Here is a 20,778-nt window from a genome sequence, read left to right on the forward strand (position 1 = left end):
GACACACACGACACACACGACACACACGACACACACGACACACACACACACGATGTGAGCAACTCACGGGCGAGCGAACATACAACAAAAGTGGTTACGTACGTAGGTCTCCATGAGCCGAACCTCGAGCAGGTCGATCTCGCAGTCCAGCGGGAAGACGACCACCACGCGCACGGGCTTCTCTCGCGGCTTCACCATCGCCCGCACGTCCGCCGGCAGCCACTCCGCCCCCTTGTCCTTTTTTTTTGTTTTTTTGTTGGACCCAAAAAAGAAAGGCGTAGAAGATGGAAGGCGTAGAAGAGAGTACCTCCTTGAGGAAGCGCTTGGCCTGGTCGGGCGGCAGCAGGGGCAGAAGGGGCGCGCTCCAGTCGAAGGTGGGCGCGTCGGCGCTGTGGGGGTTGAGCAGGGTGTGGAACCGGCTTTGGGGCGGTTGCGGGCGATGATGTTGGGCGACGACGGTGGTGACGACGGTGGTGGTCGTCGTGGTGGTCTCAGTCTCGACGCCCGTCTTCGGGTCGACCACGGTGGTGGTCGTCGTGCTGGTTCGTGTCTCCGTGCTGGAGGTGGCCGACACTTCCTCGTTTTTGCGGGGCGTCGAAGAAGAAGAAGAAGATGGACCGTATCGTACGACCTCACCTTCATTCGGGCTCTCGTTCGAAAAAGATGAACGAAGCATACGTCCCCCTGTACACGCCCAGGCCCGCACATCAACAACAAGAACAGCAACACCTGCAAACCAGAGAGATCTTGGTCGGAGAGGTCTGAGGGTACCTTGGATAACATCTACGGTCAGGTAGAGGCCGAGGGCCAGCCCGAGCAGAAGCAGGAGGGTGCGCCATTCCAGCCGTGCCCTGATGTGGGGCTGCCCCCAGCCACGTTCTTCCATGAAGGCGAGGAGGTTTCGTCTTTCGCTTTCTCTTATCCCTCCCTTTATGGCAGAACTATCTCCCCCGACGAATCGGAGTGTCGCGCTTTGTGGGATCTCCTCTTCCGGTTGGTGAAGTTCGGCTCATTTTGCTCTGTGCTCCGCCCCACACAAAAAGGCTTACAAGGCCGAACGGGAAAAAGCCAAGGCCTTTTCAACATGGAGGCTGGCCCATCGCGAACAAGCAGACTGTAGCCCCCAATGTTCTTCCAGCAAAACCGCCCCAGTGTCCTGGTGATTGATTCAAGGGCTCAGACCCAAAGCTCACTCAGGAGCTGAAGGTGGTGCCTGCTACTCCAACACGTTTGTGTAGACGTGTGTGTCTGCATGTCTGCAAAGTGGATCTCTCTTCTGATTGATGAAGTCACACCAACTTGGAGGCGAGGTACTGCTGGAAGCGCTGTGCGTACATGGACGGCTCGACTGCAGAGAGCTGGTTCTGGCACCATCGCACACGCACCACCGCACACGCACACGCACACGCACACGCACACGCACACGCACACGCACACGCACACGCACCATAAGAGTTGAGCTTCGTCTGACGAATCTGTAGAAGATCTCAGGGTGGTGGTTAGTACCTGAGCAAAGAGGACGCCCTTGATCTTGGCCTCGCACACCTTGCGCAGGGTCCACGGCTGCATGAGGTCGATCACGCCAAAGTAGTACAGCTCCCTCTCCTCGTGCAAACCGCCATCGCCGCTCCTGCACAGCAGCGGTAGAGTCAGACCACCACGCGCGCGCCTGTGACCGGGGTAGCAGACGCCGTGGCCCGCGGACGATAGACCACACGACATACCGAGCAAGCACGCCGCCGTCGTGAAAGTGGATCGGGCCGCCTTCTTCCAGCTCTCGCCTGTCCGGTGGTCGGTGAGTTGCCTTGTCTGACACACGACACACACGACACACACGACACACACGACACACACAGGAATGCGATAGCCACGCACTTCTGTAGGGCAAGCAGTTCGTCGTGGGTCATCTTGTGGATGCCCACGAAGAAGCTGTAGTCCATGATCCCGCACGATTCCAAGAACTGTTGTCACGCGTGCGCGCTTTGTGTGAGCGCCGCGCATGGTCGCGGTGTATCACCCTCAGTGTGGGGGGGGGTTGGTACGTCACCTTGCAGTCGTGGGCCAGTTGCTGTAGCACACTGCTTCGCAGTGGACCCAGGTACAGGCTCCGCCCCAGGAAGTCCTGGTCTCTAATTCACAGCCGTGAGCTCGCGCAGAGCAGGGCGAGAAGGGAGAGCAGGGAAAGAAAAACCGTAGCGTTCGCGAGGCATCGTTGGTGGCGGTCAGTCGGCCCTCCACACAGCCCTGGGAGATGACGCGGTGGAGGTGGCGGTGGAGCGCAGTGTGCGTGGGAAGGTGGACGACAGACAGCGGTGTGGTGTGTGGTGGTGGGAAGGGTGACGCACCTTGAGGTCGTACCGCAGGTGAATGGGTCGCTCGGGCGACGAGAAGACGTGGGCCATCACCACGAAGAACTCCCGCCCCTCGTCCGTCTGTAGCGAGTGGAGCCCTAGAAATTTGCACAAGAGCGTCGACTTGTGCTTGTCCACGTGCTGGCCATTCGACCGCACGCACGCACGCACGCACGCACGCACGCACGCACACATGCACACGCGCACACACACCGAGCGCACAATACCAACAACCACTGTCAGTGAGCCAGGCGAAAGGGTCGTCAGTAGCCCGACATACCTCGAAGTAATCGGAGAAGATGGAGCGAAGAAACCGCCACTCGCCGTTGGTGATCGTCTTGACAATGAATCGCCTGGTGGGTGATGAGAGAGAGAGAGAGAGAGATGAGCCAACAAACCAGCAGTGGTGGCCGCGACACACTGTACCGGTCGACCGAGGTGAAGAAGGAGCTGCCGCTCTTGCCCTCCGACCTGATCTGCTCCAGGTGCTGGAACGAGTCCTGTGGGAGAGATAAGCGTAGGTTGGCGTGGGCGTTGTGATGTCTACCGAGAACGTGTTGGGAGGGAGGAGGGGAATGCGAACAGACGTACCGTGAGCTGGGCGAGAGAGGTGCCGTGCTTGGCCAAGAGCTGCGCGAACGCCGACGGAGCAAACGAGCCGAACCTGAATATGCGATCACCGACCTGCCCGTGGTACTTGAAGACCCGGTACTTGGCCTCCTTTCCGGGGGTCGTAGTCTCTGCGCCGTCTCGGCTGCGGTCGAGACTCTCATACTGAGAGTCGACGCCATACATTGATGAGGCGGCCCGACACGCGCGCGCACAGGCGTAGGACTGTACGTACGGTCGTGCGCAGGCCTGCGTGGATGAACGGCGGCAGCTGCTGGCGGTCGACCGACAGCAGAGCGCAGCTACGGGGCATCGAGGCGTGCCAGGGGCGAGTTAGTGGCGTTGTGGACCACAAAATTTGTGGAAAGAAGGCCTTTGGCTCCACATACCTCATTGGTCCGCGTTTGATCTCCTCAGCCCCGGGAAGCAGCTCGGCCAACACCAGGTTCTGGAGAGGGAGGGAGACATGGAAGGGCAGATTAGCCCGTGCGAGAAGAGGACCACGACTGCGCGGTGCTGGGTGTTTGGCGCGCGCGTGTTCTACCTTGGCCTCCACCTGCAGGATCTGATCAGAGCTGTGCTTGTAGTGGAGCTGCAGTGCATAGGGGGCGACCAAGAGCGACATGCCGCTCGAGTAGAGCGACTTGATCACCGGCTGGACATCTGGCCAGGCAGGAGACAATCAGCGTTCAGCTCGCACAGCACAGCACAGCCACCATCGAAGGACTGGAGGTATTACCAGGTTGGGCGATCACGTCACGGACGATGGCCGGGATGGACCTTCGCGCTTTGTTGGCCTTGTGACCTTCCACCGACTGACCATGGCCCATCACATCAGCGCAAGCTGTGGGCGACGAGCAGCAGAAGCTGTGCTGGGGGAGGGAAAGAGGGGAGGGGGGGGGTGCCTGCAGAAGATCCTCGATTCGGATGTCGGCTTCGCTGTGGCGCAGGAGCGACACCCAGGGCAGTAGCCAGCTGAACTGTTCGCCCAGCTGCCCGAACGCGCTGTTCCAAGGCACCGACACCAGCACATGTCAGGGACAACGCTGTAAGGTGTGCCTCGCTTGAGACCCACGTGGGTCGCTGAACGTGAGGCGGCGGCTCACCTGGTGGGGTCCTTGAATATCTTCAGCAGGGACTTGCGAAAGGCCAACGAGAGCTCCACAGTGTGCCCGTTGATCATTGATCTGCGTTTCGCCCGGCACCAGTTAGGTTGGCCTTGGGGGGGGGGGTAATTGTGGAGGAGGGGCCTCTGAGCGCTATGTAAGTACCGAAGGAAGGGTCCCTTATCGCTGGCGTAGTGCTTGAGCCCTTCGCCTTCGATCTTCACCTGTAACTCCTATTACAATTTTTTTTTAAAAATGATGAGTTAAAAGGTTGAAAGAGAGACTCGCGGAGAGAGTGAGAGAGCGAGAGAGAAGATACCTCAAAAGAAGAGAGCAGGGTCTGGAGCTCCTTCTGCGCGGTCGGGTGCTCGAACCCGAACACGATGACAAATAACCGCTCCCCGTTGGCGCCCTTGCCCAGCTTCACTGTGCGAAGGAAGGATGGCATCTGTCAGTCCCCGATCCCAGGGGCGCGGTGGTACTCTGTGACCCTTCGAACCTTTGTGCGTGCACTGCAGGCTCTTCCCCGCCGTCGTCAGGATGTCGCGCAGGCAACCGGACAGCTCGCCCACCTCGAAATCTGCAGACGAACAACCTCTTCATAGTGAATGGGCTGCTCTTTTGACACACTTCACACTTCACACACACACACGACAAAGCGGGGAGGTAGGTCAGCCGACGCACCATCGACGCCCTCTTTGATCACAAAGGACAGGGAGCACAACACCGAGTCCCTGCTGGCCTTTGGGATGTCCTTGGCCAGCTGAGCGACTGCGCAAGCGAGCAGAAGCAAAAGAAAGAGTGTTAGGCGCAAGCGTGATGGAGCACCACAGTGTGCTGTGGGGACTACGGTGGTAGGTCGGTAGGTACCGACGTCGGGTGCTCGCAAAAGCCGGATGGTGAGCGAAGAGGTGGTGGCAGGGGACCCGATGGTGATTCGCCCGCGAACGTTGACGACTTCTGGGCCGGACAGGGACAGCTCCCTGATGATGCAGGGATCCAAGGCCAGAGGAGTGAGTACTGCGCGGCCGCACACGCACACACAACACGCAGCACACGCACACACGGCATGCGGCAGACCTGATGGCTCTTCGCATTGATGGAGAGGCGGAAGAGGGAGAGAAGAGGCCCGATGACGAGGCCGGCCCATACAGGGCCTTGTCGTGCAGCTTGCTGAAGAGGAAGTAGGCCATCTTGCAGAACTCCCTCGCCGAAGCATGCATCTTCTGCAGGTGCTGTTCCTTCTTCCTCTGCTGCTTCTTCAACTTGGTCGTTTGAGTGTGGCGCACTGCGCCTGCGCCAACATGATTAAAAGGTTTTAATTATTTAATTATAATAACTAAAATTTGAAATAAATGATTGAGTAAAATAAAATAAAATAATAAGTTATATATAATTTCGATTGGGGAGTACCCGTTCGAGCTGGATAATCGACGATTGGATGCAATTCAATCTTGGATTGTTGCAGCTCGAGCCGCGCCGTGAGCTCGGCGATCTCCTGTCTAAGCAGCCTGTTTTCCTCCTCCATCTTCAAGAGAACACAACCGTGGATGTGTGTCTCTTGAGTACGTCTGTTTCGCCGAATAAATATCTTCTTTAGTCCTTTTATTAATTTATTAATATTTATTAATATTTTATCTTATTCGAGATGGAAGACACGAACGAGAAGGAGGCTGTGCTTGTTGGTGAACACGTCGAGGTTCGGCCGGGTCGGGTGCTGCACATCTGGCAGCACAAAAACGAAGATGACGAAGAACGCGAGCGACCAGTCATGCTCTTCGTCCACGGTGCGGGCGGCAGAAAAGAGGTGCTCTACTCTTCCCCCCCCCACAAATCCATCCATTCAAGTTCCTTCCATGGCCGCCTTGCTCAATCTATGTTGGTCGTGTTGGCCCATCTTCGAGCGTAGCAATGGCAGGCACAGATAGACCACTTCAAGGAGACGCACGACGTCCTGGGTACACGTCGAAGCTGAAGCTGAAGCTGAAGATGAGGTGCTGGCGATGGCGCTAACGATGGTGGTGGTGCGCAGCGTTCGACATGGTGGGCCACGGCCAGAGCAACGCAGTGGGGGACTGGTACGGCTACGCCACCGCCCACCTACTCCAGGACCTCCTGGCCATCGTGCAGCGCTTTGTCGGTACGTGCGCCCACCGCTACACCACTTCGCGCGTCCAACCTTTCAGAGCGCTTGCCATGGGCTTATATCGTGCCGTGCGGTGATGCGTGTGTGTCGTGTCGTTGGTCGTGTCGTTGGTCGTGTCGTGTCATGCGTGTGTGTCGTGTCGTTGGTCGTGTCGTTGGTCGTGTCGTGTCGTGTCGTGTCGTGTCATGCGTGTGTGTCGTGTGTGCTTAGATCCGAAGCGTGAGGACAACGTGCTCGTGGCGCACTCCTACGGGACGGTGATTGCGGTCAAGCTGCTCGCGCATTTGCACCGCCATCACGTCGAAGAGTCAAATGGATCGGGAGAGGATGAAGGGGCTGCTGCCGGCGCACGCAATGCGTGTGCCTACTTCAGAAAGGTGGTCCTTGTCGGTGCCGCCGGTGATCAGCCTGCGGGGACCACCCACCCAATTTGGTAGCGTTGAGGCCGCACGACACACACCGACACAACACACACTCATACAAACGCACCAACATTGACTATGGAGTGTTGCAGGTACCTGCCGTCGTTCGCGCTTGAGTGGATCCGACCTGTGATGGGCAAAGGGTTCGTGGACAAGGCCTGGCACCCCGCCACGGACAGGTGCGTGAGCCACACACACACACACACACAACACACACACAACACACACACACACACAACACACACCACACGACGCCTTCTTGGAACACTCACCCAACCGCTCACACATGCACACACATGTGTGCTTGCACCACTATAGGGAGTTGGTCCTGCGCGAAGCCAACATCGCCGCCACGAATCCCATGCACGTGTGTACCCCCCCCCAAAGGTGCACCACAGGGCCGGCGGCACCACCGCCCAACTGACGCGCGACCCTCTCTTTTTCTTTGTCTCTGTTTGTTGGCTTTCTCAATGTCTCAGGTCATGGTACGGGGATGATGAACAACCACTGACCAGCCCCAGCGGGCGGTGTACCTGCTGCGCGCTTGCATTGCCTAATCTTTACCCACCTACCACCCACCTCCCCAGCGGCCCCTCTTTCGTGGGATGGAATGGCAGCTCGAGGACGACGCTTCTTTGATCGTCGGCGCCCGATTCCTCTTCATCTCGGGAATCAACGATGGTGCGTCCCCACTCAATTTCTTTTAATTACAATTTGCAATCTTACAAATAATGATGTATTTGCCAGGCATCACGCCCCACCAGTCGGCGACACGCCTTGCAGAGTGGCTCCAAGACATGAACTCGGTAGAGCCCAGCCACCCCACAGCTTGCGCGTCTCATGCCTCTCTCCCCCTTGCTCACTCGCATGCATGCGCTTCGCCTCCCTTGCCCCCCACCCCCACCCCACAAACCGCTGTGCAGGTGTTGGTCGAGGTTCTCGACCAGTCGGGCCACATGCCGCACATGGAAGTGCCGCGCACGGTCAACGCGCTCATCCAGGACTTGGTCGTCCACCATGAATTGTAGTGCGAGAATGTACCCCACATTTACTACTCCCCCTGTGCCCTCCCTCCCCACCCAAAAAAAGCATAACTAAGCCGGGGCTCAGTGGCCGAGGAGGCCCGCGCTGCGCTTCTCGTGGAGGAACCGCTGCATGTGGGTCATCCGCTCGCACGGGAGGCTGGCGTCCTCGGAGCACTCGGCGCCGGTCCAGCCCGCCTCGCACTCGCACGTGTCCTCCGCCACACACGTCCCGTGCCCGCTGCAGTAGTTGACGTTGAAGCAGGTGATCTCCTAAACACATGGCAAGCCCCAACCACAGCCGTAAGAAGGCCACCGCACACGAACGCAACACGACACACAGCACGCGCCACCGCACACGGCACACGAGGAAGAAGAAGTCGTTACCCTGGGGATGACCAAGAGGTTGCCGGTGATGGTGAGTTTGGACCCGCTCTTGATGGAGAGCGAGGAGACGCGTGCGGTACTGTCGAGCTCGGATTCGGCTCCTTCGTCCAGCACGACGTCGGAGGTCTTGTCCGGCACCTCGCCCTCCTCCCAGTTCTCGGCATCGTCCCACGACGTGGACGTGGCGTTGCTCGAGAATGAAGACTCAGCATAGGGGCAAGGGGTGGCCTCCGGTTCAGTCCTGCCAGCTGAAGTGCGCGAGGAGATACAGAGGTAAGAGGGGGAGGAGAAGGGGGGGGGAAGGCGAGCGGTTACCACAGGCACAGCCAAAGAAGAGGCCAACCAAGAGGATCACACCCAGATGGAGGAGAGCTGTGGAACGTTGTGCCCAGTTAGAAGTACGAGGATAATAAAGAAGAGGGAAGGAGGAGTATAAACAATAAGATCGTACCCTTTCCCATCTCTTCCTTGTGAAGAACGTGCCGCGGTGCTTGTTACTTCTTCTTTTCTTTAACGAAACCATCGATTTCTCCTTTTTAGGCTCTGATTTCCTTGTGGAGACAAATCCAAAAAAAATATTATATCCAATAATAAATAAACCACCCAACATCATGTTTACTTATTTATTGTATTTATTTTGGACATAATTGTGCCCGCTCTTAAAACTCTTTTTGATTTAATATCAGCTGCCAGTGGCCCTTCCCAGCCTGGGTAGCAAGGTCTGATTACTTTACACGTCCTCAATCCTCTCTCTCTCTTGGTTGGTAGTCGTCGATATGTTGATACGCGTTCCCTTTTACATCAGTTTCTTGAGGTCGATAACATCATTCTGGAGTTTGGATAGAAGCTGATCAAGCTCCTTGATATCGGCATCGCTCACGTCCGACGCCTCCGCCGCTGCCGCCCTAAGAGTGGCCGCTCTGCCTCGATCTACGACACACACACACACCACACACACACACACACACAGAGAGAGAGAGAGAGCAAAATCGAGATGGTTGGTTAGCCTCGCCACCCAAGAGCACAGCGAATGCTACAAAGGTGCATACCGGTGGGTTTGAGTGCCACGGGGGCCGATGGGGTGGAGAGCGGGGGCCGACCGGCCGGCGGCGGGGCGGCGACGGGCGGCCTGGCAGCGGCCTGTGGCGTGCTCGGCGGACCACCACTGCTACCAATTGGCGGCCGGGAGGCGGCGACGGGAGGCGGTGCGGCGTATCCCGACACTGCGCGAGGCGACGGGGCGGCCGAGGCAGAGGAAGACAGGGGAGGCCGGCTGCCGGCAGCCGGGGGCGGCGGACCGCCGGCCGAACCGCCGATGCCAGAACCGCCGCTCGTGAGGCCGGGCCGAGCGACTGCCGAGGGCGCCGGCGGACGCGCACCGCCTTCGCAGGAGAGACGATAGAGGGGAGAGGAGAGGGCGGTGAGCTTGGGCGGCGAGGGCGATGACAAGACCCACGGCGTGGCCGTGCAGCGGTGGAACAGTGAGACAGAAGTGGGGAGTGTACCAGGGGACTGCGGGGAGGGGGCAGCGCCGGACGCTGTTGATTGATTGATTGGTGTGACACAAACACCAGATTGGTGGGAGTGTCAGAATACCTCACAGATCGGGAGATCAAGAAGAGTTCGGGAGGGCGAGGAGGATGGAGCGCAGCGAGAATTGATTCTAAAGAACGAAAGCGGTTGATTGATGGGCTGGCGCGTACCGTAAGCTGATGTGGGCCTAGCACCAGCCACGGCGCCGTTCGGTCGAGCTGCGCCTGCGCCTAAAGAAAAGACGTAGTGAGCCACGAGCTGAATTAATGTAATTTGGCGTAGATGCCACACAACAATTGGGATGGGGCATACCGCCAGGCACAGCGCCAGGCGCGGGGGCGCCTCTTTGTTCGGCAGCGGTGATGAGCTGGACGTAGGTTGCAGGAAGGTATCCCACCTTTCCATTCAATTCGCCCGCCCACCAACCATTGTCGAATTGGCTGGTAATGTTGATGACGTCGCCCGCCTTGAAGGAGAGCTGGCGCTGCTCTGCGTTACCCGCGAAATCGTAGAGGGCTCGCCCCTTCGAGATGGTTCTAGCAGCTTGGCTCATTCCGTTGTGTATGTGTTAATTGATGATTTAAATCGAGGGAGGCTGCAGCGGAGGGGTGAAGGCAGCAGAAAGAATTGGCTGGCGATGAGATGAGGGGATCGAGAGAACAATCAAACAACAATCAAGTAAATCAGCTCAGCGGCTGTCCAGCAAAACAAGGGTCACCCTTGCCACCCAAGCAATTCGCGTTGCCATAAACGGCATTGGCGGGCTGGAATGCGCAGCTACATTCTTCCCATTCCTCCGCTCGTTGCCTGGCAGGTTGGCTAAACTGCGTGCGTGTGCGCGTGTGCGCGTGCGGTGATACATTTAGTGTGCGTGTGTTGCAAGATTGCATTGCAGATGATGATGCTGATACGAATGAAAAAATGAAGAAGAGGCTTCGCGACGAGGCCGGACCTCTCTCTCGTTGTTGGGGTAGTTGTTCAGCCGCGCCTCTTGCTGAGACGCCAGGCGTTGGGCTCGCGGTACTTGTCGAAGAGGGGCTCGACCTTCTCCTGGCGCTTGCGCTTGGAGAGCTTGGTCGGGTCGGAGACGCGGTAGAACTTGGGGGCGAACTCGACGAGCCACTTGGGTTCGATCATGAGGACCTCGCGCATGTACTCCTTGGTGGTGAGGACGAGCTCCTGGTAGATGACCCACTCGGGGTTCTTCTGGAAGAGGGCCGACGACGGGTGGATATATACAGGCTGGCCCTCGGTGAGGGTCTTGTAGCCCTCCTGGGGGTCCTTGCGCGCGGCGTGGGCGAAGAAGCCGCTGACGATGGCCTTGCGCACGGCGCTGTAGTTCTTGCCGGCGGAGGTTACCTCCATCTTGTAGCGGTCCATGATGGTGAGAAGCTGCTTGCGGATGTCCTGGGCGCGACGCATCGACCGGGCCTGGATGAAGTTCTCGTAGCACCACGGGTTGGAGAAGTTGTTGCTCTTCCACGCCTCGTAGACCGCGAGCAGGGTGAGGTGGTCGCCCTCGACCTGGTGGAACTTGGCCTTCTTCTGGTCGGCCTGCGCCTGCTTCTCCTTGGGTCGGTAGAAGACGTTCTGCACCGAGAGCATGGCCACCACCGTGAGGATCTCGTCGGCGCAGCCCAGCTCGACCGACGTGATGAGCATCTTCGAGAGCTGCGGCTCCAGCGGGAACTCGGCCATCTTGCGCCCGAGGCGCGTGAGCAGGCCCTCCTCGTCGAGCGCGCCCAGCGAGTAGAGCTGCTCCATGGCCACGATCAGCGTCTGCACCGGCGGCGGGTCCATGAAGTCGAAGCCCAGCATGTCGTTGATGCCCATCGCCTTGAGCGTGAGCACCGTGTTGGCCAGGTTCGTGCGCTGGATCTCGGGCACCGACGTCGGCAGCATCTCGTTTTTGTAGGCGCCCTCCGTGTACAGCCGGTAGCACTTACCGGGGCCTGTTCGTCCGGCACGGCCGGCCCTCTGCCTCGCGGCCGCCTGCGAGATCGGGCATACGACGAGCGAGTCCATCCCCATCTTCGGGTTGTAGACCTTCTGCTTGACGAAGCCCGGGTCGACGACGTAGTAGATGCCGTCGATAGTGACCGACGTCTCGGCAATGTTGGTGGCCACGACCACCTTTCGCGAGCCCCTGGCCGCCGGCTCGAAGATTCGCGTCTGCATCTCGGAGGGCAGGGCCGAGTAGACGGGCAGGATGACCAGCTCGGGCACCATCGGGCCGAGCGACTTCATTCGCTCGTAGAGGATCTGGCACGCCGTGTCGATCTCCTCCTGACCCGTAAGGAAGAGCAGGACGTCGCCGGGCGGCTCGGAGAGATGGATCTGCATGACGGTGATGAGAGCCGCGTCGAGGTAGTCGGTCTCGGGCGACTTGGTGTAGAGGATCTCGACGGGGAACGTGCGGCCGGGGATGGTGAAGATGGGGCAGTTGCTGAAGTAGGTGGAGAACTTCTCGGCATCGAGCGTGGCCGACGTGATGATGAGCTTGAGGTCGGGGCGGTTCTGCGTCGCCTTCTTCAGCAGGCCGAAGAGGACGTCCGTGTGGATGGTGCGCTCGTGGGCCTCGTCGAGCATGAGCACCGAGTACTTGGACAGATCGGGGTCGAGGAGGCACTCGCGCAGCAGCATACCGTCGGTCATGTACTTGATCTTGGTCTCCGGGCTGGTGCAGTCCTCGAAACGGATGGCGTAGCCGACCTCCTGGCCCAGGCGGCAACCGAATTCTTCGGCCACGCGCTTGGCGACGGACATGGCAGCCACACGCCTGGGCTGCGTGCACCCGATCATGCCACGCGAGGCGTAGCCGGCTTCGGCCAGGTACTGCGTCATCTGCGTCGTCTTGCCGGATCCCGTCTCGCCGATGACGACCAGCAATTGGTTGTCGTGCATGGCCTTGAGGAGCTCCTCGCGCAGCTTGAAGATCGGCAGGCTCTCGCGTTGCTCGATGATCGAGGTCTTGGTGGCCTGACCGTAGCGGGCGTTGGAGCCGCCGAGGTAGTTCTTCTTCCACTCGGGCAGCTCGTAGGTGGGCGCGCCGATGCCGCGCAGCTCCTGGGCGATGTGACGCTCGCCGGGCTCGGGCATGGGATCTTCCCAGGGACGGTTGAGATCCTTGGGGATGGAGTCGAGCATCTGCTTGCGCTGCTCGTCACGCAGCTCGCGTCGCTCCTTGGACAGGGCCGACTGGGTCATGGCCGCACGCTGGAGGGAGCCGTCGGGGTTGCGCACCACCTTGATCGGCGACAGCTGAATGTGGCTGAAGCGCGTCTGGCCACGCAGGAAGGGCGCCTCGACCTCGCTTAGCTCCACCTCGAGCTCCTCCTCGTTCTCCTCGACGTTGTTGAGTACGCCGTTGGTCTCGTCGAAGCCGGGCATCTCGCGCGCGTCGACCACGCCGGCAGCGGCGAGCTGCTTCCACTCCCACTTCTCGGGCGACGACATGCGCTTGATCGGGCGGTGCGGCGTGGACTCGTCCTCTTCGGCGCGCGATCGTACCCGCACGTTGGGCGCGCTGGGGTTGTGGCTGGTGTCCTCGTCGGTCTTGCGCGGCAGCAGGTCCTTGCCCGTCTGCTGGTCGACCTCGCGCATGGTCAAGCTGACCTTCTCGCCGGCCACGCCGAGCACCTTCACTTTCACCTTCTCGCCACGCTTGATGGCGTCGTTGGCGTTGGTGAGGCGACCACCCGCTCGGATTTCGGACACGTGCACGAGGCCCTCCTTGCGGCCGCGCACGCCTTCCAGCGACACGAAGCATCCGAATTCCTTGACGGTTCGCACAGTGCCGTCGTAAATCTTGTACTTGACCGGCTCATCATCGTCTCGCGCGGGCGGCTTGAACGCTGGCCTGTCTCGATCACGGTCGCGACCGTGGCGATCGGGGCTGCGGCTCCTGCGGCTTCGATCTCGATCCCTCCTATCTCTATCATAATCGTCATCTCTACCTCGCCTGCCCCTATCGTCGTCCCTTCCCCTCCCGTCCCGCTCTCTGTCTCTGCTGTGATGATCTCCCCTCTCGCGATCCCTCGAAGCCGGCTCGTGATCGTCCTCCCGCTTTCGCTTTCTATCGTCTGCCACCGGAGGGACAGGCTCTTCCTCCTCAACGATCTTCATCATGCGAGCGGCGTAGTTGTCTGGCACGGCGAGGCCAGGGAATTGGTTGGCTAGCACATTCGAATGGGCCGCAGCCACTTGCGCAGGGGCCGCACTACCCCCGCTCTGCGCCTTCGATGGCTTCATTCGCTGGATGATGTGGAAGAGCTTCTCGACCAGAACCTCGGGAAAATCGGCTCCATTCTCGGACAGCGCCCCCGAGAAGGCAGGCAGGGTGGGGTTCTTTTCCGCGATGTCGACGATGAATTCGGCCAGCACCTTGTCGCTCATGCCCGCGCCGAGGTGGTTCTCCAGCTCTGTGCATATCTTCGACACCAGCGACAAAAGCTGAAGCTTCTCTATTTCGTCCATCCTTCGCCACAGACTAATGCAATTCGAAACGCAGATGCGCAGGCAAGTGCAGAAAATAATTGGCGAGGAAAAGGTGGCGAAAAAGTTTTTTACTCCTGACATTCCGGGAATTTGTCCACATTGTCGCACACGCAACCACCGCGAGCTGATGGGCGCGTGAGCGATGCAGAGGGCGCAGGGCAAGGTCGATCGACTGCTAGCTTGGTCGTACGCAAGCACCAGGTCTTGTGTCTGCCCTGGACCATGGTCTGTGCCGAGCGGCCCGCACAAGAGAACAAAGCCATAAAAGGCAAAATGCTGTGAGATACCCTTCTCAACTCCACCAGCATGCACGTTGGCTTCTCTCTGTCTTTTTGTGTCCGGAGCTTGCACGATTATTTTCGGTCACTTCTCGCCACTGATCACATCATGCTCTTTGAAGAATCCGCAGGCGGACCACCACGGCCTCAGCTTGGAATTCCTGACGTGAGGTCACCCCCTCGTAACGATTAGATGACGCTGACGGTCTGGTATCGAGACCCTGTGCAACCCGAAAGCCGACATTCTGGGCCGGAAGCTGGCTGTTCCTTCTGTTTCTTCCTCCTGCTGTGCCAGCAGCTGCCACCTCGCGATTCCTTCCTTCTCGGCCGCGCACGAACGGCCGTGCCCTCGACGCGCACTACCATGCTGGCGATTCTGGGACAGTTCGTCTTCTCCCCCACCTTCGTGCTGGTGGCAACGCCAGCGCTCATACTCCTCGCGATCGTTTTCTACTACATACCCGCGGCTATGCGGATGCACGCCGCCACCACCCTGCTTAGTTTCGCGCCAATTGTTGCCTCGCTCACCTTCTTCTGCCTCGACAGTGCCATCCACTCCGCATAATCTTCTTCCCTTCACCAGAAATGAAACACAAAGAACGAAAGCGAAGCGGAAATGTTTTTATTTTTATTTTCTTTCAACAGAATATTATCTCTCCAGCCTTGTAAAACAATGGTTAAGACCAAAACTAGAAAAACAGTGGTGCCCTCCAGCTCTATTCATGATGTAAACACAGGCCTGGAATACTGTGCTTGTGCCTGGAGGTACAAGGTTACCTTCTGGTGACACCAACCCCACTCTGGGCCAAGGTTGGATTGGACCAGGTCATTTGTTCACCTTCTCCACACCTTTATTCTGTTTGGTCTCCACTCTCCTTTTGTGTGCTGCACATGTCATCCATCTGTTGTTCCATAGAAGGTATGATTTTACATGTATTATTTTTAATTTGACAGTGGTTGATGTTATTCTTGAGGGCACAAATCATCTACCTCATAATTTTGTTGGTTTCATGGTCTCTGCATTCAGTGACCCCTTGTTTTATTCTTGGTGCTCAAATTAGGAAGTTCAAGAAATGGGATGTTTCAACAGTTGATCTCTACAAATGGTGGCTGCCACAAGCAGCACCCACATGTGCCATCAACTTAATCCCAGTTGCAGGACTCCACCCAAGGTTATGCTACAAGTGAAACCCCCCCAACAAACACAAGAACACCTGGCCTGATTGTTTATTTTTTTATATTTAAAAAACCAATAACAGTTACAGTTTTGTGCAAATAGGAATAACATGTGCAGGGTTCTGCAGCCAGGAGGCGCTGACATACTGGGGAGGTGGTGGCCTCTCGCAGCGTGCAGGGCTGGCTGGGCAGGGGTGGTTCATGTGCTCGTTGACTTGCGTTCGTAGCGGTAGGCGATCAGCTCGAAAGGCGCGTCTGCACGCACAGACCACCACGCAACTGATCAGACCTATCCACGACAAACCACACGGGGAAGACGCTGGTTTGACCCGGGGGGGGGCACCTGTGGGTCGATCAGTCACACCCAACACCAGGGAGAGTTCTTGGCCTTCCTGCAGCGTTTGCGTGGCTCCCCTGCCGACAAGGACCTCGTTGATGTAGGTGCCATTGGTACTGTTTGTGTAGTTCACGATTGAACCGCGTTAGTATGTTGTCTCTGAGACGCTTGGGTGGTGGTGGGTGGTGGTGTGTGAAGGTACCTCGTATCCTCCACGACCACCTCGAAGCTCGGGTGCTTGAATTGCTTCAAGTGCTGCGGATTCTTGCGGTAGCAACGCACTCCGTACCTGTTCCGAGACAAGCGCAGTTTGGGTGAGAACGGACATCGACCGACCGACCGAAACCAAACGGAGAGCAGACGAGGCACACGGTCTGCGGACGTAACGTACCTGCACTCTGGCGCCCCATCGCTCGGCGACAGCTCGAGCGACGGCGTGTCGTTGCTCTCGTCACCTTGCGAGGCAAGGAGCAATCTTCGTTGCACGACAGAGACTTTGCAGTGCTTGGTACTAATATGTGTATTCTTGAATCGGCAGGCGGGGTGGCAAGTCGAGTGTCGGCCCATCAACACACCTGAGCTCACGCACGCACGGTAAATCACACACACAACACAACGAGCGTAAGACACGCTCACCAGACTAGGTCATGGAGCGAGCAGCGGGTCGCACCGTCTTCGGGGATGGCCACACTCTTGAACTTGGGGTTGAGGGAAACCAGCTTGCCAAACTGGCCGTACTCCTCTTCCTCTTCCTCCTGACGATCGCCTGCAGTCATCGCGCGTCAGCTTGTTTGAGGCCACCACATGAACACATTGGGCCACACATGAAGCAGTGGGTGGGCATACCGGCGCCGGGCCTGCTTCTGGAGCTGTGCTCGCTGCGCTTCTCCGTCTTCTTATTCCCCTGCTCACTCGTGGTGTGTCCCCGCTCCTCCCCACGGCTTCTTCGCTTGGCGCCTGCGGCCTGCTCCCTCTTCGTGCCCTCGTCTTCGTCCACCATCTTCCTCTTCTTCGACTTGGCGGGCACCACCCCGAATCCTGCAAGTGTAGACGCCCACGACGCAGTCTCCTGTCAGGCCACACGCGCAGCAAGGCGAGGGATCGTGTGTGTGTGTGTGTGTGTGTGTCATCGGTACCGGGCGACTCCTCGTCTTCAAATTCAAGCGGCGGCGTCGGTTCGTAGACTAGCGCATCGACCAGCGTGGGCGTCTCTTGGATGGCGGCCTTCTTGTTGCTGTTCGTCTTCTCCTTCTTCTCCTTCTTCCGTTTCTTGTCCGTGTTCTGCTCCTCCAGGAGGCGAGCCAGCGACGAGGCGCCCAAGCTCGTGTCCAGCTGCGTGGGCTGGCTGTCGATCTGCGTCGGGTTGTCGTCGGTCAGCGTCGGCGGCAGGCCCGCGCCGCTGCTGCCCAGCAGGTTAAAGGCGGGGAGGTCGGCCTGGGTGGGTATCGAACCCAGGCTCTCGCCCTCAGTGTCCGACAGCACGAACATCGAGAGGTCCATCTGTGTCGACGTGTTGAGCGCGTCGACCTGCGTCGGTGCGCGCATCAGCGACGACGGCGGGTCCTCCTGCGTGGGTCCCATCAGCGACGAGTCGAGCGAGCCCGGGCGCAAGCCCTTCCTCTTCTCCTTCTTCTCCTTCTTCTCCGCGTTGTTCTTCTTGCTAGCCGCCTTCCAGCTGCTCGAGGCATCGTCTTCATCCTCGTCATCCTCGTCTTCTTCGTAGGCGCCGCCCTTGACGTAGTCGTCGAGATAGACTTCATCGTCTTGCGTCGAGGTGTCGAGCAGCAGTAGCGACGTGTCCAGCGATGTGTCCTCCTCGAGCGCCTTCCCCTTGGGCTTGAGGCCTCCCGCGTCGCCGCGCCATCCCTTGCGCATGGGCGAGGCGCAGGGCGATGGCGGCCCCAAGTTGCGCCCGCGGCCGCCAGACCTGAGTCGAATGGGACTGACCCCGCCAAGCAGGCCTCCGTCGTCGCTCTGCGTGGGTCGATGGAGGAGGTCCGAGCTCTGGCTGATGTGGCACCGGACCTCGTCTTCGGTCTGCGTGGGCTGGCCCAGCATGGCGTCGAGGTCGTCGTAGGCCACCGACGAGTCGCCCTGGGACTGGGACTGCGACAGCGACGGCGACGACGAGATGAGGTCGGTTTGCGTGGCCTGCGACATCAGGCGCCGCCACTGCGACGCCGTCGGTCCGGTGGTCGTGGTCGAGCTGGACGAAGCGAGCGCAGCCTTTGCCTTCTTCGCCTTGTCCGCCCGACGCTTGCGCTTGCCGGTGGTGCCTGGCGACGACGGTGACGACGGCGCCACGGGCGACAGAGCCCAGGGCGACCGCGGCGCGCCGCCGTCGTGCTGCGTGGGCGAGTCCAGGTGGCGGAGGTACGAGTGCTGCGGCGAGGGCGTCGTGGGCGAACGCGGCGGAGTGGCGAGCGGCGACGACGACGCGGACAGCAGCGGCATCGGTGAGTCCGACTGCGTGGCCTGGTCGAGCAGCAGGTGGTACGGGTTGGGGCTGAGCGAGGGCGAGCGCGACGCCACCACCTCGGCCTTGGCCCGCTTGGTCTTGGCCCGGCCGCGTGACGATCGTCGCGGAGAGTGGTCCACCTGGGTGGGCAGCTCGTCCAGCTGGGTGCTGGTCGCCAGTAGCGGCACATCGAGCTGCGTAGGCAGCTCCTCCAGCGCGCCGGCGCTGCTGGTGGTGGTGGTTGCGCCCGACGCGGGTGCCTTCTCGACTTCTTCCTCCTCTTCCTCCTCTACTTCGTTGGCCTTGGCGACCGCCGCGAGGTTGTTTCTTCGCCTATTGAGCATGGTCTTCAGTCGGCCACCGCCGACCTGAGCAGCTGCTGTAGGCTTCGTTGTGTCGCCCGCTCGGCCCTCGATGGCCTTGATCATGTTCTCTGGCCGCTTGGTGCTGGGCTTCGGTGCAGGCTTCTTCGCGACCTCTTCTTCTTTGTCTTGGTCTTCCTCCCCCTCCTTTTCCTCGCCTCGAGGTTTGCTGCTCGCTTCTGGTTTCATCTCCTCTTCTTCTTGCTCTTCGTCCTGCTTGCCCTTCGACTTCTTTTTCGCCCGCTTTGCCCGAGTGTTGGCAGCATTTGAAGATGTCGCCGCTGCTTTAGGTTTGCTTTTGCTGGTCGCCTCTTCGCGCTTCTTGGGGACAGCACTCCTCATCCAGGGCAGTTTGCGCGTGGTCGCCACCACCGGCTTATCCATTCCCGCCAAAATCGATGCTATCAATTATCTATCGCTCCAAATCGATTTTGCTCCGCGATAGATCACTTCAACTTGTCGACGTGAAATTTTCGGGCTTGGAATGCGACGAATTTCATGTCGTCAGGCGCTTTGGGCGTGGCCTGCATGGCGTGTCCAGTGGTGCGCAGCGATGACGAGCCGAGCTTCCTGTGCACCGCGGCCGAGGCCCTGCTTCACTGGCGCGCAGCAGCTGAGTTCAAAGACGTGCTGGCCAGGGCCACACACTTTGGCGTGTGGCAGCACCAGACGCAGCGCGAGGTGCGCAACGGCGAGCAGGTGTCGCTGTTCCTGGTGTCGGTTGTGGAGGTGACCAATTGAGCGCGTGTCCTCCAATCAAGCTGCCAGCGGCCTACAAGACACCTCTGTTTGCATCCTCGTAGTACACTTTTGTTGGAGAGTATGAGGGAGATGCGAGAGAAGATACAATGTGTTGTATTGTTGGAGCAAATGACAAAGTCAAAAGAATACAGAATTGACTATTTAAGGCGTGTGAGACATTGGGAGTTTGGAGAGCGTGGTGGAGTCTATAACTGGAAGAGAGTGTTATCTCCAACACACCCTCAATCAATGTAGGTTATACTGGAAACTGGAGGAGACAAAGAAGGTCATTCTGCTTGATGTGAGGGAGAGCCTTCATTAGAATGTTGGCCAGCATTGTGGTTGTTGGTTCATGCTTGAGGGTGATGAGTCCTTTGGTGATCATGTCATGGACATGATGCAGTTTGATGTTGTAGTGTTTGATTCTTGAGTGGAACATGGTCTGCTGCTGGTTGGCAATCATGATTGTGCTCTGGTTGTTGTTGCTCTGGTTGTGGTTGTGATTGTGCTCAGATGATTGGGTTGGACTGGTCAATGTTGAGGCTGATGAAGAACTTGTGAACATAGATCACTTGCTTTGTTGCTTCAGAAATTGAGTTGAATTTGGCTTCAGTGGAGGAGAGAGTGACAGTGGTCTGTGTCTTTGAGGTCCACATGATGGGTCCTCCTGTGAGTAGGAAGAAGTAGCTGGAGATGGACTTGTGGTTGATTGGGTTGGCTCCCCAGTCCATGTCACAGTACCTGATCAGGATGAAGTCAGTCAGAGAGATGGAGTCCAGTCGCCTGTATGTGATGGCCAGATCTCAGGTGCCCTTGAGGTAGTGTAGGATGTGTTTTGCTGTGGTCCAGTGTGTGTTGTTGAAGGACACCATGAAGCAGGAGAGGTAGCTGACAGTGTATGCAATGTCTGGTCTCAACACAATGGCAATGTAGAGCAGCTTGCCAATGATTTGGCAGTATGGTATCTTGTCACTCAGTGTTTCACTGTTGTTGAGTGTGAGTCCAACCTCCATGGGTGTGGTTGCTGGGTTGCAGTTGCTCATGTTGAATGTCTGCAGGAGCTTGTTGATGTGTCCATGTTGGTGGAGTTGCATGAGTCCATCAACATGGTTGTAGTTGATCTTCATGCTGAGGATTGATGTGGCAGCACTGAGGTCCTTCATGGTGCACTTGTTGGATAGAATCTTCTTGATGGTGTTGATGTCATTGGGTTTGGTGATGATGAGGCAGTTGTCAACATATATAACTTGTGGTCATTTGAAATGAGAGGTCACAAATGACTGTGGAATTTTTGTTGTGCTAAAATCTCCATTCCACACTGATAAAATCACTTTTAACTCCACAAATTCCAAG

At 58.3% G+C, this 20,778-nt stretch overlaps 9 protein-coding genes across 9 annotated transcripts; 2 read left to right on the forward strand and 7 right to left on the reverse strand.

The window, feature by feature from the left end:
• Positions 1-102: 102 nt before the first annotated feature.
• ACA1_125930 (uncharacterized protein) lies at positions 103-886 on the reverse strand (the record flags this gene model as incomplete). The annotated part of the gene is made up of 3 exons (XM_004348628.1): positions 103-237; positions 308-684; positions 772-886. Coding segments are annotated over 3 exons (627 nt in total), but the record flags the coding sequence as incomplete, so codon positions are not given.
• A 403-nt stretch (positions 887-1,289) lies between these two features.
• On the reverse strand, positions 1,290-5,594 carry ACA1_125940 (Phosphatidylinositol-4-phosphate 5-Kinase; the record flags this gene model as incomplete). Its single annotated transcript, XM_004348629.1, has 23 exons — positions 1,290-1,348; positions 1,448-1,475; positions 1,507-1,630; positions 1,725-1,781; positions 1,876-1,961; positions 2,048-2,129; positions 2,192-2,244; positions 2,346-2,492; positions 2,632-2,704; positions 2,778-2,851; positions 2,943-3,125; positions 3,196-3,262; positions 3,350-3,408; positions 3,505-3,623; positions 3,700-3,965; positions 4,067-4,147; positions 4,232-4,290; positions 4,386-4,492; positions 4,566-4,646; positions 4,751-4,837; positions 4,937-5,049; positions 5,147-5,354; positions 5,480-5,594. The coding sequence occupies 23 exons, from the start codon at positions 5,592-5,594 to the stop codon at positions 1,290-1,292; spliced, it is 2,328 nt and encodes a 775-aa protein (XP_004348679.1).
• Positions 5,595-5,811: 217 nt separating this feature from the next.
• On the forward strand, positions 5,812-7,662 carry ACA1_125950 (uncharacterized protein; the record flags this gene model as incomplete). Its single annotated transcript, XM_004348630.1, has 9 exons — positions 5,812-5,853; positions 5,976-6,024; positions 6,099-6,206; positions 6,423-6,570; positions 6,727-6,813; positions 6,953-7,001; positions 7,252-7,315; positions 7,418-7,440; positions 7,558-7,662. The coding sequence occupies 9 exons, from the start codon at positions 5,812-5,814 to the stop codon at positions 7,660-7,662; spliced, it is 675 nt and encodes a 224-aa protein (XP_004348680.1).
• Positions 7,663-7,740: 78 nt separating this feature from the next.
• On the reverse strand, positions 7,741-8,504 carry ACA1_125960 (EGFlike domain containing protein; the record flags this gene model as incomplete). Its single annotated transcript, XM_004348631.1, has 3 exons — positions 7,741-7,929; positions 8,044-8,291; positions 8,495-8,504. 3 exons carry the CDS (start codon positions 8,502-8,504, stop codon positions 7,741-7,743), a joined length of 447 nt encoding a protein of 148 aa, XP_004348681.1.
• A 335-nt stretch (positions 8,505-8,839) lies between these two features.
• ACA1_125970 (SH3 domain containing protein) lies at positions 8,840-10,129 on the reverse strand (the record flags this gene model as incomplete). Its single annotated transcript, XM_004348632.1, has 4 exons — positions 8,840-8,973; positions 9,093-9,425; positions 9,747-9,800; positions 9,889-10,129. The coding sequence occupies 4 exons, from the start codon at positions 10,127-10,129 to the stop codon at positions 8,840-8,842; spliced, it is 762 nt and encodes a 253-aa protein (XP_004348682.1).
• Positions 10,130-10,554: 425 nt separating this feature from the next.
• ACA1_125980 (ATPdependent RNA helicase DHX8, putative) lies at positions 10,555-14,052 on the reverse strand (the record flags this gene model as incomplete). The annotated part of the gene is made up of 1 exon (XM_004348633.1): positions 10,555-14,052. One exon carries the CDS (start codon positions 14,050-14,052, stop codon positions 10,555-10,557), a length of 3,498 nt encoding a protein of 1,165 aa, XP_004348683.1.
• Positions 14,053-15,726: 1,674 nt separating this feature from the next.
• On the reverse strand, positions 15,727-18,750 carry ACA1_125990 (uncharacterized protein; the record flags this gene model as incomplete). Its single annotated transcript, XM_004348634.1, has 7 exons — positions 15,727-15,782; positions 15,892-15,980; positions 16,067-16,153; positions 16,256-16,319; positions 16,535-16,630; positions 16,711-16,902; positions 17,001-18,750. The coding sequence occupies 7 exons, from the start codon at positions 18,748-18,750 to the stop codon at positions 15,727-15,729; spliced, it is 2,334 nt and encodes a 777-aa protein (XP_004348684.1).
• A 462-nt stretch (positions 18,751-19,212) lies between these two features.
• ACA1_126000 (uncharacterized protein) lies at positions 19,213-19,425 on the forward strand (the record flags this gene model as incomplete). Its single annotated transcript, XM_004348635.1, is given in 2 exon segments — positions 19,213-19,217; positions 19,236-19,425. 2 exon segments carry the CDS (start codon positions 19,213-19,215, stop codon positions 19,423-19,425), a joined length of 195 nt encoding a protein of 64 aa, XP_004348685.1.
• An 803-nt stretch (positions 19,426-20,228) lies between these two features.
• ACA1_126010 (retroelement pol polyprotein) lies at positions 20,229-20,588 on the reverse strand (the record flags this gene model as incomplete). The annotated part of the gene is made up of 1 exon (XM_004348636.1): positions 20,229-20,588. One exon carries the CDS (start codon positions 20,586-20,588, stop codon positions 20,229-20,231), a length of 360 nt encoding a protein of 119 aa, XP_004348686.1.
• Between the last annotated feature and the right edge of the window lie 190 nt (positions 20,589-20,778).

The sequence above is a fragment of the Acanthamoeba castellanii genome (genome assembly GCF_000313135.1).
Source record: "Acanthamoeba castellanii str. Neff unplaced genomic scaffold scf7180000084693, whole genome shotgun sequence".
Taxonomy (NCBI): Eukaryota; Discosea; order Longamoebia; family Acanthamoebidae; genus Acanthamoeba; species Acanthamoeba castellanii.